Raw genomic sequence first — 17922 nt, 5'->3', positions numbered from 1 at the left:
GTGGTGTATTTGGACTTTCAGAAGGCTTTCGATAAGGTCCCGCATAAGAGACTAGCGTGCAAAGTTAAAGCACATGGGATTGGGGGGTAAGGTACTGACTTGGATAGAAAACTGGTTGGTAGACAGGAAGCAAAGAGTTGGAATAAACGGGTCTTTTTCCGAGTGGAAGGCAGTGACTAGTGGGGTACCGCAGGGATCGGTGCTAGGACCCATTATTCACTACATATTAATGATCTAGACGAGGGAACTAGATGTAATATCTGCAAATTTGCAGACGACATAAAGCTGGGTGGGCGTGTGTGCTGTGAGGAGGATGCAGAGAAACTCCAGTACGATTTGGACAGGTTGGGCGATTGGGCAGATGCAGTATAATGTGGATAAATGCGAGGTTATCCACTTTGGTGGCAAAAACAGGAAGGCAGATTATTATCTGAACGGCAATAGATTGGGAAAAGGGGAAGTGCAACGAGACCTGGGTGTCCTTGTGCACCAGTCGCTGAAGGTAAGCATGCAGGTGCAGCAGGCGGTTAAGACGACAAATGGTATGCTGGCCTTCATAGCGAGAGGATTCGAGTACAGGAGCAAGGATGTCTTGCTGCAGTTGTACAGGGCCTTGGTGAGACCACACCTTGAGTATTGTGTGCAGTTTTGGTCGCCTTATCTGAGGAAGGATGTTCTTGCCATGGAGGGAGTGCGGCGAACATTCACCAGACTGATACCTGGGATGACCGGAATGACGTACGAAGAGAGATTGGGTCGATTAGGCTTATATTTGCTAGAGTTTAGAAGAATAAGAGGGGATCTCATTGAAACTTATAAAATTCTAACAGGACTAGATGCAGGAAGGCTGATCCTGATGGCGGGGGGAGTCCAGAACCAGGGGTCACAGTCTAAGGATAAGGGGTAAGCCATTTAGGACTGAGATGGAGGAATTTCTTCACCCAGAGATTGGTGAACCTGTGGAATTCTCTACCACAGAAGACAGTTGAGGCCAATTCATTAAATATATTCAAGAAAGAGTTAGATATATTTCTTAAGGCTAAGGGGATCAAGGGATATGGGGAGAAAGCAGGGACAGGGTACTGAATTTGGATGATCAGCCATGATCGCATTGATTGGCGGAGCAGGCTCGAGGGGCCGAATGGCCTACTCCTGCTCCTATCTTCTATGTTTCTATAACTAGACTCTGACCAGCAGGAATACAACCAACAAAATATTTATGATGTGTTCAAAAGAAACATATTGGTTTCAGAAAGGAAGTGCTTTGATCTAACGGATGCATTCATATTACTTTATACCTCATTTAAAGGAACAAATAAAAATCATATTGCATGACTCAGCTGTTTGTGTATGTAGCAAAAAGTTTTGAAAATTCAGAGAAGGCATAAGCTATGATAGAATAATTTAAGACAGTAACAAGAAAAACAATTTCTTTCATTAAAATCTCTTCAGATGTAACAAAAGCACAGGAGATAGTCCTGAACACGGCTATGTGCGGAAAGAGCTCTTTACCTTCAAAAGTCTCCAACGCAAACAACGGAGAGTTCCACATAGTTTGTCTTATATTAGTGTGCAATCCCCTCCTCACTACCTCAACCCAGACAACATAAGTATAGGTTAACAAACACCTGCTGCAATGTAGCCAGCTAAAACCACATAACTTGGCAGCACTGAGCATTGGTAGTTATATTGCTGTTTGTCCAGTTCAGGCACTGTTGTGCAGGGATATTTGAAGCCAACTGGAAAAATCTCAGCCCTCAGCTAGTCCCTTTGGAACAGGAGTGAGCAATTTGGCCTTGAGCTTGTTCCATTTATTCGATTGTGGCTGATTTGTATGTCAATGAGATTTACCCACAGATCTCCTATCGAACTCAGTCTTGAAATTTTAAATTGACCCAGGATCCACAGCCTTTTGGGAGCGAGTCCCAGATTTTCAATTCCCTTTATATGGAAAAAGTGCTTCCCGATTTCACTCCTAAATAGCCTAGCTCTAATTTTAAGGTAATGTCCCCTTGTTCTGGATTCCTCCACCAGAGGAAATCATTTTTCTATCGGATCTCATTATCATTTTAACCAGTTTGATTAGATCATCCCTCAACCTTCCAACCTCAAGGGAATACAAACCAAGTTTAAGCAACCTGTCCATATAATTTAGTTGTTTAAGCCCTGGTCTCATTCTGGTGAATCTGTGCTGTATCCCCTCCAAGGCCAGTATATCTTTTCTGACGTTCGGTGCCTGAAACCTAACAGTATTTCAGATGGGGTCTGACAAAGGATCTGTAAAACTAAAGCATCACTTCCTCACTTTGGAGTTCCACCTCCCTTGAGCTAAAGGTCAACATTCCATTAGCCTTTTACTATTTGTAACTGCATTGGCATTTGATAATTGGTGTACATGGACCCCTAAATCTATTTGCTCCTCCACAGCTCCTAGTCTCTCACCATTAATAAAATATTCCACTTTGTGTTTCTCAGGTCCAAAATGGATGACCTCACACTGAAATCCATCTGCCATAGTTTTGCCCACTATTTAATGTCTTGGTTCAGTTTGTAACTTCCTGCTCCCATCTACACAATTTCTTGTGCCTCCTAAGTTAGTGCCATCGGAAAAGACTTGGATATAAAACTCTATTCCTTCATCCAAGTTATATGGTGATGGTGAAAAGTTGAGACCCCAGTACAGATCCTGGGGAATAACTCTAGTCATATCCTGTCAAATCAGAGAACATTACATTTATCCCTACTGTGTCCAATCTCCCAATGTTAACTCCAATTTTGTGCACTCTCATTTTTGCTAATAATCCCTTGTGCAGAACCTTATCAAATGCCTTCGGGAACTCTTTAAATATCCATAGACACACCCTTATTATGCACAATGCTAGTGACCTCAAAAAATGCAACTAGATTAAATATGACCTACCCTGCTCAAATCTAGGCTGACTCATTTGATCAGTCTCTGATGATATTCCAGTAACTTCCCCTCAATTGATATTACCTGTTTTCCCCCACATTCCCTTCTTAAATAATGCAGCAAAGTTTTCAATTTTACAATTTAAAGGCACAGTTCCTGAATCTAGGGAGCTTTGGAAAAATATGACTAATGCATCAGCAATTTCCTCACCTATTTAATACCTGGGGTGGAAACCACCAGGTCCTGGAGATTTGTCCATCTTAAGTCCCATTATTTTCTCAATTACCATTTTAAAGAAACATATTAAATCCACCAATTGAAACGTATAAAATTCTGACAGGGCTAGACAGACTGGATGCAGAGAGGATGTTTCCCCTGGCTGGGGGAGGGGGGCGGAGGGGTCTAGAACAAGGGGACACAGTCTCAGGATACAGGGTAGAACATTTAGGACTGAGATGAGGAGAAATTTCTTCACTCAAGAGGGTGGTGAACCTATGGAATTCGCTACCACAGAAGGCTGTGGAGGCCAAGTCACTGAATATATCACTGGATAGATTTCTAGACAGAAAAGGCATCAAGGGGTATGGGGAGAGCGGGAATATGGTATTGAGATAGAGGATCAGCCATGATCATATTGAATGGTGGAGCAGGCTTGAAGGGCCGAATAGCCTACTCCTGTTCCTATTTTTCTATGTTCCTTCCCTTAGGTCCCAGTAACAAGCCCAGTTGGGTAATAAATTGTCAACTGCACCCTGCAGACCTGCTGGGTTCAGGTATTGGATTACTGAGTCTGCCAGATTGATTTGGTTCCAATCTCGTCAGATGTGTCACGTTGGAGACAACTTGACCCTAAGATACACCATTATCCTTCCCACAGATAGTTATTAGTTGATCTTTAGAGAACTTACAAGCACGTGATTGAACCATCACTAAAAGAGCAACATGCAGTAGAAAATCCTCCTGAACAGCATGGAGGCAACACCATACCCCAAAGAGCGATAGCACCAGCTAACATGCAGGCTTATCTGAGCAGCATTGACCACAAATAGATGCAGCTAAATGGGTTTAATTTCTACTATGCCAACCTCTCCCTCTAACCTGCCAATGAACATCAAATTAGGATTTTTACACCTTAGGTAGTCCAACCATAAAAACATATATAGGCAGTTTCAATGGATTATTTCATTCTTTTATTTTCAAAAGAACAGGAATAAAATGTTATTTTATCAAGGTCATGTAAAAAGAATTCTAATAGGTAACAGCGTTCCAAACACTGGGAAAAGTGGTCTTTATTTAATTTCAATCAAGTTGTGAGGATGCTGGCATAGCTTTTGGGCATATTATCAATGTGCTGGACAATGGAGTTACATAGGTTGCACAAAGTAAATCTATGCAGCTTAAAACAACAGCAGTGTCATACAGTTTGTTCATAAATCTCTCTCCAAGCCTTGCACCAAAAATACAGCAAGCAAAGTTATTCTGTGAAAATTAATGTCTCCAAAATGTGGGTACAGAATCTAAGTGTATTACACGATACATTAATTTTAACAGTAAATATTCTCTTCTACTTCCCCCCACCCCACCCCCACTTCACATTCCTAAATTGGTCCCAGTGTCTTTCAATCATCATCTTCATTTGATTCTGGTGCTTTCTTCTGAGGCTGTGGTGGAGGTAGTTCAAGCCGAGCCCATAATACTGGTTCAGCTTTCTTCATAGTAATCTCAATCTTAGCAGGTGTCATACTCATTTGACTCTTACTAACATCAATGACCTTTGGGGTGAAGAGGAGCAGAGGAGAATGAATCATTATTTCATTGCCATTTTTCTAATGAAAAAAATAAAAGTGTTTTTAAACGAGCACAATATACAGTACACTGAGTACCCAATAAGATGTGCAAATTATAAATTCTAATATTAGCTGTCACTAAACAAGCCAAGACCAGGCTTTCACTAGAAAGGAAAGTAGAAGCAACTCAGACTCATGGAGTTGACATGGAATTTATTTTTTTGTTAAAGTGGAAAAAGAACTTACATTTATATAGTGCCTTTAATGTAGGGAAATGTCCCAAGGTGTTTCATGGAAGAGTAGGCAGACTAAAATTGGCACTGAGCCAAAGGAGAAGATGATATTAGGAAGGGTGACTAAAAGCTTGGTCAGATAGGTTTTAAGGAGGGGCTTAAAGGAGGAGAGAGAGGTGGAGAAGCGGGCAGGTTTTAGGATGGCTGAAGGCATAGCCATCAGTGACAGGGCGAAGGGTGTGGGGGCGTGCAAGAGGCAGAAGGTGGAAGAATGCAGAGGTTCCAGAGGGTTGGAATAGGTTATAGAGAGGGGGAGGGTGTGGCTATGAAGGGATTTGAACATGATCATGATAATTTAAAATGATCAAGTTTGGTGATAGGTGAACTGGACTTGGTGTGGGATAGGATCTGGGCAGCTTGTATGAGCTAAAGTTTATGAACAGTGGAGATGGTAGGTTGGCTAGGAGAGGTAAGTTTGTAGCAGGGGCCAAAGACAATGGGCCAAATCTTAACTCCCCAAAACGGGTGGGTTGGGGTCGGGTCAAGAGGTTAAAATTTCAAAAATCTGAAACAGGAACCCAACTCACTTCGAACCCGCCCACTTCCGGTTTAATGGAGGCGGGACAAAGGGTGGGTAACCTATCCGCTCGCGGGAGGCGGGTTGGTCATGTAAATATAATGGGGATATCTGCCTTCATTTTAATATTGGTCAGGTTTCCCAGGCTTAGGGAAACCCGGCAAGTGAAAGGAAGCGAGTGGGCTGAATCCATGAGATAAGTGCCTTTATAGCACCACTTGTGGGCCAGGAGGAGCAGGACTGCTTCCTCCAGGCCCAACAAGTTACCCAGTAAACCCCTCCCCGCAATCTGTTTGCTCCCGCCCCCACGCCAACCCCCCCACCCCCACTAGACCTAACTGCTCTCCTCAGCTGCAGTCTTGTGCTACAAGCTTCCCGCCTGAGAAACCTTTAGCCTGTCAATCAGGCTGCCTGTGGGCAGGAAACTGACGGGAAAACATTTAAAGCAGCCCGAAGTTAAAAACTACAGGACATTCAGGAAACTTGTTCTTCCGGGTTTCCCGACCTCAGAACAGCTCCGCCCCATCCGGCACGGAAAGCACCGCCGATGTAAAATCCAGGCTGATAGCTTCAGTGCTCCCAATGTTTACTGGAGGATATTGTGGCCAATCCAGAACTGGATGCTGGACGAACAGGTTGACAACATGTAATGGAGGAGTCGAGAGAGGTGGTGGAGAGCTAGAACTGTGCATTGTCAGCGTACAAGTGAGGAGGGGGCCAAGGCTAGATCCTTGGGAGACTCGAGAGGTAACGGTAGAGCAGTGGGAGGAGAAGCTATGGCAGAAGATTCTCTGGCTACGATTGGATAGGTAAGAGTGGAACCAAGCAAGGACAGTTCCACTCAGTTGGACAAAGGACGAGAGCATTAGAGAAAGATGGTATGACTTACTATTTCAAAGGCTGCAGAGAGGTCAAGAAGGATAAGGAGGGATAGTGCATATTGGTCACGGTGGGTGTCATTTCTGACTTTGATTTGGTCTGTTTCAGTGCTGTGGCAAGGGCAGAAACCTGACTGGTGAGACTGAAGCATGGAGTTCTGGGAAAGATGGGCAACAATGTGTTCAAGGACTTTGAAGAAGAAAGGGAGGTCAGAGATGGGGTGCTAGATTCATCAGAGACTATTCTTTATAAGAAAAGGGGTTGAGGGGAGGGTAATGATGGCAATTTTGAAAGGGAGGGGGCAGTACCAAAGGAGAGGAAACCATTTACAATGTCAGCCAGCATGGGGGCAAAGAGGAGAATTTGGTGGTCAATGATTTGGTAGAATTGGGGTCGAAAGAGCAGGAGATAATGTGTTTGATGTTCAAGGTCATTTGGAGACGTCATGACACTGGTTCAGGGATTGGGCAAAGAAACCTGGGGGAGGGGGGCGGGGACGTTTGGCTTGGCGGTCAAGAGGAAAAAGGATGCAGCAGAGGCAACTAAACAGCTGGTCTTAATCTCAGTCACAAAGAAGTCCATGAGCTCCTTGCACTTATTTTTGGTGAGGGTAGAGGAGGCAGAGAAGAGGGGTTTAAGGAGATGGTTGGTAGTGGGAAAAAAATGCTGGGGGTTATCTTTCCATTCTAGAATAATGCTGGAGTAGTGAGCAGTTTTGGCAGAGGATAGTAGGGTCTGATAGTGTTTGATGTGGTCCAGCTAGATCTGGTGATGAATAGCTAAAGCAGTTGTGCACCAGATACATTCAAGTCTGCATCCCTTGGATCTGTGGGAGCAAAGATGAGGGCCATACCGGGTGAATAACCAGGGTGGGAGAGAGTAAAGGTTCTATTGGGAACAGTCGCTGAAGGTAAGCATGCAGGTGCAGCAGGCGGTTAAGAAGGCAAATGGTATGTTGGCCTTCACAGTGAGAGGATTCGAGTACAGGAGCAAGGATGTCTTGCTACAGTTGTACAGGGCCTTGGTGAGACCACACCTTGAGTAGTGTGCAGTTTTGGTCGCCTTATCTGAGGAAGGATGTTCTTGCCATGGAGGGAGTGCAGCGAAGATTCACCAGACTGATACCTGGGATGGCAGGAATTACTTATGAGGAGAGATTGGGTCGATTGGGTTTATATTCGCTGGGGTTTAGAAGAATGAGAGGGGATCTCATTGAAACTTATAAAATTCTAACAGGACTAGACAGACTAGATGTAGGAACGATGTTCCCGATGACAGGGGAGTCCAGAACCAGGGGTCACAGTCTAAGGATAAGGGGTAAGCCATTTAGGACAGAGATGAGGAGAAATTTCTTCACCCAGAGAGTGGTGAACCTGTGGAATTCTCTACCACAGAAGGCAATTGAGGCTAATTCATTAAATATATTCAAGAAGGAGTTAGATATATTTCTTAAGGCTAAAGGGATCAAGGGATATGGGGAGAAAGCAGGGACAGGATACTGAATTTGGATGATCAGCCATGATCTCATTAAATGGCGGAGCAGGCTCGAGGGGCCAAATGGCCTACTCCTGCTCCTATCTTCTATGTTCTATGTTTTTATAAGGGCCTCAAAGGCTGAGACAAGAGCTGTAGAAGTATCGTGGGCGAACAGAGGGACAAAGGTTAGACAGCCAGGATTTTAAAAGTGCAGTTGTAAGTGATTTGGAGGAAGAGTTTTCTTTCCAAGGGTGGATGCAGAAGAAATAGGGTTGGAGGGGGATAGTGGCATGCAAGTGGTAAAGGATACAAGGAAGTGATCAGAGATAAACCTGTCTGTAATCATGACAATTGGGAGGTTAGAGGCCACAGGAGATGGCAAGGTCAAGGGATAGCTGTTAATATTGGTAGGAGGGTTTTTATGGAGGGAGAGGTTGAGGGAGGACAGAAGGGCAGTTAAATCAAAGAGAGGGCAAGATGAGTTAAAATAGAGATTGAAATCACCAAGGACGAGGAGTCGCCCAGTGCAGGAGTGAAGATATTTCAGGGAGAAACTCAGGACAGTATTTTAAAGGAGTAGCTAGAGGGCTGTAACAAGGTGAGGTGCTCAAAGGAGCAGAAGGGAGTAGAGGGACAAACCAAGGTGAGATTTGGTGATCAGGGCCACACCGCTACAACAGCAGTTTGAGAGTGCAGGCGGTGGAAAGTAGAGCCAGGTGAGGAGGCTTCAGTAATGGGCAAGGTGTCACCACCAATGTTCCCGGTTATTTTTTTTGGGTTCTGCGCGGCCCATTCAAAATACCGCACATGCATGGTTTTTGCATTGAAAATCCGGCTCCACGGGTTCCCTGGAGTGCTGCACGGCCACACAGATTAAAGGGAACATTAGTCACCACCCATGAGCCAAACTTTCCTGATGGCCATTTTGTTAATGAAATCATTCACAGAGAGATTTAGGTGTCCTAGTACAAGAAACAGAGAGTTAGCATGCAGGTATAGCAAGCAATTAGGAAGGCAAATGGCATGTTAGCCTTTATTGCAAAGGGGTTAGAGTCCAAGAGTAAGGAAACCTTGCTACAATTGTACAGGGCTTTGCGGAGACCACACCTGGAGTACTGTGCACAATTTTGGTCTCCTTATCTGAGAAAGGATATACTTGCCTTAGAGACGGTGCAACGAAGGTTCATTAGATTGATTCCTGGGATGAGAGGGTTGTCCTACGAGGAAAGATTGAGTAGATTGGGCCCATACTCTCTGGGCTTTAGAAGAATGAGAGGTGATTGCATTGAAATATATAAGATTCTGAGGGGGATTGACAGGATAGATGCTGAGAGATTGTTTCCCCTGGCTGGAGAGTCTAGAATTGGGGGCATAGTCTCAGGGTAAGGGGTCGGCCTTTTAAGACTGAGATGAGGAGGAATTTCTTCACTGAGGGTTGTGAATCTTTGGCATACTCTACCCCAAAGGGCTATGGATGCTGAATCGTTGAGTATATTCAAGGCTCAGATAGATAGATTTTTGGAATCAAGGGATATGGGGATCAGGTGGGAAAGTGGAGTTGAAGTCGAAGATCAGCCATGATCTTATTGAATGGCAGAGCAGGCTCGAGAGGCCATATGACCTACTCCTGCTCCTAATTCTTATGTTCTTATGTAATTCAATCCTGGGAATATTGGCAGGAATAGGAAGGTGAAGGAGTAGTGATGGTTGGGGTAGGGATTTGGAGGCAATGTACTCGAGAAGGAAATAAACAAAAAGTTGAAATGACTGGATGATGGGAAGGGCATGAGACAGGAGATACTGGTCTAAAAGGTGTCAAGAGAAGAACCAAAAAAGGAGATAGAAGTAACAGGATTGGGTCCAGAGTAGCAGCTGCAATAGAAACTTGAATGTACACACTGAGGAAGTTCAGGTTATGTAGACAAGGCAAATATTAGGATACGTCGTTGAACACAATGTTGAAGGCAAAAGACAAAAATTTCATTGGATTTGTTTAAAACAAATGATCACCAACCTGTTGTCTAAACAATTCACTGTAGGCAGACAGTGGAATTTAGCTCAAGCTCCTTACAATTCATCTGCAGAATAAACTGCACATTCACTGTTCCCCATTGTGTATCGTCTCTTCTATAACACATTGGCCTAGCTTTTCTGCTACCTCCATCAATTTTTTGGTGGCTCTGGAACAGAGAGCAACTCACTGCATCCCCACCTTACCGTAATTTTCTGGAAAAGCAGGTCTGTTGGAGCAAACTACATAAACCCTATGCCTCCACCCGCTATTTGCGCTCTGATTGGTGGACACAAGGGCTGCTTGTTAGGCCCCATCATTCAATGTTCAGAAGTTGGTGGAGCAGGCTCTGATATGAAAAAAACTCACCTGTAAAAGCGAGTCTCCATCCCTAGACTAGTATGACTCCCTGGAGCCCAGCTCCTGCATGTAAATGACCCCCAGGGTTAGAAGTATAGCTAGGATCAGGAATTCAAGTAGTTTTTTTGATTGAGCCAAATTCTAACTATCCAATAGTTTAAATTAAGCAACTGTAATAAAACAGCACAGGAGGTTTTAACTTAATTGAAACTATGTATACTGTATAGGTTTTCCAGGAATCAATATGGGTCAGGCCCTACTGTGGTAGACAAGTTTGAAACATTCAATCAATAACGAGCAGAGAACCATGACTGAATTCATCTCAGTCCTAATACTAAGGGAATTAATCCTTAGAATTCTACAAAAGGGAAATTATGATAGTGCCATCTCCAACTGAATCACAGAAAATAGGCATTTCTGATAGTCAGTCAGTGCATCAGTCACTCAATAGTACCTGAAAATCTTAGAGTAGACTTGTAGATCTATACTTACACCCCACAAGTTCACTTTGTGTTCAAATTCTTTTTCCCTTTCAAATAAAATGCGGATATTCAGCTGTAACATTAAAAAAAAAGTTGTATTAATTTGTAGCATTAGAATACATTGGAATGTACACATTCTAAAAGAAATGCAATTTTCAAAAGGCCAGCGAGAGTGCAGTGATGCAACTCTGGAGTGTAATTCCAACTTGATTGGAAGCTAGTCAATATAAACAAGGTACTGTATCTACCAGTCAAATGACATACCCTTAGCAACACACAAGATTCTCGTCAAGATGTTCTCAGGTCAGCAATTGCATTTAATGAAATGTAACTTAAGTCCACTGAATTTAGGTACTCTTTCAGAGTGCCTAAGAACGCTCCTTAATAAGGAATAGGCTGTGCAATTATTGGCTGATAAAGAACGGTTAGACATAAACAAAAAAAATTGTAGCATCAATGCATGGAGTGGTGAAATGGAGATTTGATCCCCAAATCGGAGTTCCCAATCTCAGTTGTGCCACTGTGTTTAAAGAGCTATTGGGCCAGGCACTTTGTACTTCATGGTGTCCTGAGAGAAGCATTTGCAAAGGCCTGCAAAACAGGTGCCTAATTTTATATATGTATACAAGCTAAAATAGACCACCTAGGAATAAAAATATAATTCTAAATTCCAACATTTAGCGTCTCTACTGCATAAGGGCAAAGTGCAGATTTCAAATTTATACAGGAAGTTACTCAGGTACCAATTTATGTAATTCCAGATCCATTTTGCTTAAAAAGTATAACCTAACAGATGGGAAAACTTTACTTTGAGCAAAGATGCTTCAGTTAATAGACTTCCGTAGTATAGATCCAAGATTTGAACCTGCTTGAAAATTTTAATGACTGCTATTTTGCCCATGTACTAGATTCATTGCCAGTGTTGGCGTAGACATTTATTTATACATTAATTTGAGAGATCAGTGGTTTATTGAAAACCTCCCTCTTTATATGTTCAATTCAGTATCAAAGTCACCATGAAAGTTGCATTTTCTTTCCCCAATTAAACATTCACGTGACAGGAACATATGCCCGCTGCCTACCTCTTCCTCCTTGACCTGCATCATAAGGAGAAACTGTTTCCACTGGCAAAAAGGTCAGTAACCAGGGGCCACAGATTTAAGATAATTGGCAAAAGAACCAGAGGCAACATGAGGAAAACACTTTTTACGCAGCAAGTTGTGATGATCTGGAATGCACTGCCTGAAAGGGTAGTGGAAGCAGATTCAATAATAACTTTCAAAAGGGAATTGGATAAATACTTGAAAGGGGAAAATCTGCAGGGCAATGGATAAAGAGCAGGGAGTGGACCTAACTGAATAGCTCTTTCAAAGAGCCGGCACATGCATGATGGACCAAATAGCCTCCTTTTGTGCTGTATCATTTTATGGACTCTATGATCATAAATGAAGTGGTTTTAAGAATATTTACTGGCACAGCTCCTCTATCTAATGGAATAAAGCTAGCTTGGCTAAAAAAATAATACAGGGTATGAACATAGTCCAATTACTGCACACAACTGTTTGCATTTTCATTTAAAAAATATCCTTACTGGGTATCTTTTATTCTGCCAATACTGTTCAATACCTATCTCTGCCATTAACTTTGGGAAACTCACCAGAAAGGCAAGCTTTGTGTCTCAAGCACTTGTATTGTTTAGAACTGCAAACTGATCCCAACTCAGCTCCAGTTTGCCATTATAAATATGGGATAAAAAGTTTTTCTCTCACAGAATAGTGTTTTGATTTCCCCATTTCACAACATTCCTAGCCTCAGCCATGCTGCTACAGAGAGACATAACAGAGCCCATGCAGAATGGGTAGGGAAAGGAAAAACTGGAGGGGCATTATTCTTTAGGAGACTCTTGCATTCATCCAGGGTTAGCCAAGTGTAACAATGGTCTGCAAGTAAGCTGCTCACTTCATTCTTTTAATGCAAAAGGTCACAGCATGGGCCAAAGAGAGAAAGCAAGTGGGCCATAGCAGGATACACACCTCTCCAGAAGTCTTACAGTCTGATGATTTCCATTGTGAAAGCTAAGGTATTCAATAATCTTAACTAGTGAAGCAGCTTTTATTTCATTTGGCAGTATACTACATAGAAACAGGATATTCTCCAAGATCTTCACACATCTCATGTTAAGCTATGCATTTAAGAAACTGAAATTAAGCAGTTGGAGTGTTCTCTCTTATTTCCGGCTCAACTTGAAACAGAGCCGTCACTAAAGCAATTTTTGCAATAATAGTTGTTCTTAAGTGGTAAATTGTCTTACATATTGACTCCTGGTACAGGTCTGGTAACTAATATCAGTCCTAAAATTAATTGTCCTACACCTGAATTTGCTGTAATAAAAAAATACAGTGACATGGATCAATATGACTGTATAGTTAGAAGTAATCTTTTGGAAATATAAGTGTAGAGAAGATAACAGCTTTAATTGTCTAGATTATCTCCATTTTCTATATTATTTTACTTAAATCAGGTCAATAACAGAGTTACACATACCACTGTGCTGTTAGCTTCAACATAACTCAGCTCTGGGATAGAGTTTTTGGCATAAATAGTAATTATGACTTGTCCTCCAGTTTGGTGCCAATCATGTCGGCATGGTACAACTTTATTGCCCTGTAAAAATAAACATCATAATGAATCTGCTAACTACATATAAAAGTACAACAAAAAATGCAGCTTACATAAAGATGAAAGTCTAGGGCAAGTATTTTTTGTTCAAAGTACTCCCCCATTTTATAGTAAAAATAGATATACTTACAAGAACCTGATTTTTTTTTTTTAAAAAAAGACAATTTTCTAAGCTGCATGGGTACTGCTAGTAGGGCTCCCTCCTAACTAATTAGCTGTACGTCACCAATAGGGACCTACTACATGCATCTTGGAGCGGTTCTACTGAAAATAGGGAACATGTCATGACAGTGGTGAGCCAACTCAATGGCATCCAAACCTGAGAAACCACATTATTGGCTGGGTATCCTGTGTGCCTAGCTGGTAACTTGGTTTCCCAGAGTTGGGCACCTCTGGATCAGCTCACAAATTGGTCAGAGGATGCAACCCCCCACCCCTGCAGTTAATGGGGGCCATTCCTTGATGTTCCCCTTCATATCGTCAGAGTATGACATAGCATCCAGGCCTTCAGCAGCTTAAAAATCAGACTCCTGTAAGCATATACAGTATATCCTAAAATTCATATTCAGACAAGTAGTACTCTCCGAGAAAAAAATGCATACACTGGTGCTCCAAAATACTGTGCTGCCAGCAATAACCCTGTTCTGGACCGATGGACATTATGTGACATTCTGAACATTTTATGTGTGCAATAGCACCCTCTGGTGGTGGTTATTGTGTTAACAGTTTGTAAGCTGGAAAGGTCATCTGTTCCTTTCTTCCTGTGTGAGGTCATTTGACCTTTGTTCCTTTCTACCTGTGAGAGGTCATTTGACCTTCTTACCTTTCTTCCTGTTGACCCCAGGAAGCAGTTTTGCCAGGAAGAACCTGACTTGAGTAATGGAGAATTTGCTATGAGAGGTTCCACTTACAATCTAATGTAATCTGACTTCATATGTTAGGCCAAACGCAATATCTGTGAGTATCTTTAGTTCTTAGCATAATAGCAATGTTGTCAGAGTAATATTTTGATAATACTATGTTTATAAAAGGTTAATATTTAATAGTTACAGAAGTTAGTTCAAATGTTAGTTAGTTATACAATTAGTCTATTCTACTGTTGTAAATATGTTTGTATCTTGTGTAATATCGAATGTGTAGTACTCAGTTTATGTACAAAACATACTTTGTCTTTGTTTACAGTTTCACAAATTTGTTCAAGTAAAAGCTTCAAAACAGCAAACGGCTTCAGGAAGAATTATTTTGAATGAGTGTTTAACTTGCTGGATAGCTAGATAGGAGCACGTCTAACGCGGCCAGTACAAACCCAGTGGCTGTGTGTGAAAGAAGCTTCTCTCTTTCTAAATCCCTGTCAAAAAACTTCATTACAGCAATGAAAATTTCCAAGCCCTATTTCACATTAAGTATGAATGATCAGATATACTATTTAGCATAGGGTATATATTTTATACACTTAAGTTTCATTATGGAGTGCCACATGTTCTATAAAACTAGTGTTAAATGGTCAGCTCCATATGTTCTACTAAATACCATAGGAACGTAGATATATTAGGCCATTCAGCCCCGCGAGCTTGTTCCGCCATTTTATTAGATCATGGCTGATCTGTACCTTAACTCCATTTAGCTGCTTTTCACCATATCCCTTACACAACAAAAGTCTATCAATTTCAGTCTTAAAATTTAGCTTCAAAATAGTATCTAAACAAGGATCCTGACAACCTGCAAATCCAATACTCATATTAACACAAAATGCAAGAACCACCATGACTGCTTTTGTTTTGGGAGGGTTAAAATATGCATTCCACCAATCCCTTTCTTCCATGAGAGTAGGAAAAACCCTCTCCTAAGCCTCTGCCAATGTTTCTCTGAGATTTGCAAGAGTAACCCAGGGTGATTCTCCCTTTGAGGAGCATTTGTCAGCACTGTTGAGGAGGAAAGTCAACACTGCTGTGGTTGAAAATCATGTCTTAATACTTGTGGCACAGTGTATTAGAGTTCCAACATACTGTACCACTACACTATTTACACATTCTAAATTTACATAGTATATTGTTATTCTGTATTATTCAATTGATTACCAGAATAAAAATAAAGCCATTGTTTTGGTTTCTGCTACACTCTGCTTCCTCCCTTGTAACTAACTCTACCCCACCATCCCAAGTCACTGACCCATTGCCTACATCTTCATAACTCCCAGTACATTCAATTTAAAATCCTCAAATCCCTCCATGATCTCACCTATCTCAGCAACTTCCTCCAGTCTTGTATTAACTCCTGTACCCTTCAATCTTCCAACTCTGGCCTTTTGTGCTTCCCCGTGTCCTTCTCCTCCCTCTTTAATTCACTTCATCATTAGTGGCAGAGGCTTCTGCTGCTTCAGCCCTACTCTCTTGAACTCCATCCCAACTCTCCTTTCTCCACCTTTAAAGACCTTAAAATCAATATTTCCAAAATATTATGTCACTCCCTAAATCTCTCTCTCTCAATGGTTGATGGACACTCCCCTGTTTTGTCCTAATTATTGTTTTTCTAGCCCCCTCTGTAGAGTGCCTTTAGATACATAAAGATATACAGGTAGACTATCCTTTATCCGAAAACCTCGGGACCAGCCGTGTTTCGGTTTTCGGAGAATTTCGGAAGGTGGGTCGGCGGGGGTCCGCGGGGGGGTCGTGCGCACGACTTACGCGGAACCCCGCCAGCGCCGACCCCCGCCGACTTACGGTCGGGGTCCGCGGGGGGGGGGGGGGGGGTGGGTCGGGGCCGGCGGGGGTCGTGCGCACGACTGACGCTCAGCGTAAGTCGGTGGGGGTCGGGGTCGGCGGGGGTCCGCGGGGGGGGTCGGGGCCGGCAGGGGTCCACGGGGGGGGGGGTGCGGGGGTCGGCGGGGGGTCGTGCGCACGACTTACGCTGGACTTACGCTGAACGAAAAAACCTTCGGTTTTTAGAGGGTTTCGGTTTCTGGAAGTTCGGATAAAGGGTAGTCTACCTGTACTATATAAATGCATTGATCATAGAAACATAGAAGATAGGAGCAGGCCATTTGGTCCCTCGAGCCTGTTCCGCCATTTAATGAGATCATGGCTGATCGTCCAAATTCAGTACCCTCTCCCTGCTTTCTCCCTTGATCCCTTTAGCCTCAAGAAATATATCTAACTCCTTCTTGAATATATTTAATGAATTGGCCTCAACTACCTTCTGTGGTAGAGAATTCCACAGGTTCACCACTCTGGGTGAAGAAATTCCTCCTCATCTCAGTCCTAAATGGCTTGCCCCTTATCCTTAGACTGCGACCCCTGGTTCTGGACTCCCCCGCCATTGGGAACATCCTTCCTGCATCTTGTCTGTCTAGTCCTGTTAGAATTTTATAAGTTTCAATGAGATCCCCTCTCATTCTTCTAAACTCTAGCGAATACAAGCCCAATCGACCCAATCTCATCAGTCTGGTGAACCTTCGCTGCACTCCCTCCATGGCAAGAACATCCTTCCTCAGATAAGGCGATCAAAACTGCACACAATACTCGAGGTGTGGTCTCACCAAGGCCCTGTACAACTGCAGCAAGACATCCTTGCTCGTGTACTCGAATTCTCTCGCTATGAAGGCCAACATACCATTTTCCTTCTTAACCGCCTGCTGCACCTGCATGCTTACCTTCAGCGACTGGTGCACAAGGACACCCAAGGTCTCGTTGCACTTCCCCTTTTCCCAATCTATTGCCATTAAGATACTAATCTGCCTTCCTGTTTTTGCTACCAAAGTGGATAACCTTGTATTTATCCACATTATACTGCATCTGCCAAATCACCCAACCTGTCCAAATCATACTGGAGTTTCTCTGCATCCTCTTCACAGCACACACGCCCACCCAGCTTTGTGTCGTCTGCAAACTTGGAGATATTACATCTAGGTCCCTCGTCTAGATCATTAATATATATTGTGAATAGCTGGGGTCCTTGCACCGATCCCTGCGGTACCCCACTAGTCACTGCCTGCCACTCGGAAAAAGACCCGTTTATTCCAACTCTGCTTCCTGAAGAAGAATTTTGTTCATATTTGTATGATACGGCAGAGAATGCAACTGTATTCTATACAAACCTAGATATTGTAATAGTTTAAAGATCTATTATTATATATTTTGCAATCATTGTGTTGGAGAATGAAGTACTTTTCCCTTTTTACTAGCGAAAGCATGCTTCTAAATGGTCCGTCAAGTGAAAAACTGAGCCAGACTTACTGCATTGGCTTTGGTCCACATGTGCTTGCTCAGTGTACAGCCCGCTTGGGCCAGGAAAGAATCAAAATCGGAAGTTTTTCTCTTACAACAGCTCCAATATTTCATTCTGGGAAAAGATTGTTAATTGCAGACATTTTAAATGATGAATTGCAAAATTGAGAAAAAAGATAATGCAGCAAAACATCGGGGTAGATTTTCCCGAACCTGTCGGGAAGAAGGCGGGACTTCCCCTTTCGGGTTTTTGACCCGCCTACTTCGACGTCCGGCCAATCTGCGCGATTTTCCCTTGATTGAC

At 42.7% G+C, this 17922-nt stretch overlaps 1 protein-coding gene across 3 annotated transcripts in view; it reads right to left on the bottom strand.

Annotated features, from left to right (window-relative positions):
* Positions 1–1415: 1415 nt before the first annotated feature.
* Positions 1416–17922, bottom strand: part of LOC147111689 (cysteine and histidine-rich domain-containing protein 1-like) — a 38338-nt gene continuing 21831 nt past the window's right edge. For all 3 annotated transcript variants that reach the window (XM_085998796.1, XM_085998795.1, XM_085998797.1), the window contains 4 exons: positions 17628–17733; positions 13261–13380; positions 10727–10789; positions 1416–4683 (listed from right to left, as the gene is read on the bottom strand). In XM_085998796.1, coding sequence (XP_085854922.1) covers positions 4531–4683; positions 10727–10789; positions 13261–13380; positions 17628–17733 — 442 coding nt within the window. In that variant the 3' untranslated portion in view covers positions 1416–4530. The remainder of the gene's footprint in view (positions 4684–10726; positions 10790–13260; positions 13381–17627; positions 17734–17922) is intronic.

This window comes from Somniosus microcephalus, chromosome 10, assembly GCF_052327205.1.
Source record: "Somniosus microcephalus isolate GS21.2 chromosome 10, FLI_Smic_1.0, whole genome shotgun sequence".
NCBI classification, from domain to species: domain Eukaryota; kingdom Metazoa; phylum Chordata; class Chondrichthyes; order Squaliformes; family Somniosidae; genus Somniosus; species Somniosus microcephalus.
The sequence above is the reverse complement of the archived record's forward strand: the minus strand, read 5'-3'. Positions and strand labels throughout refer to the sequence as shown.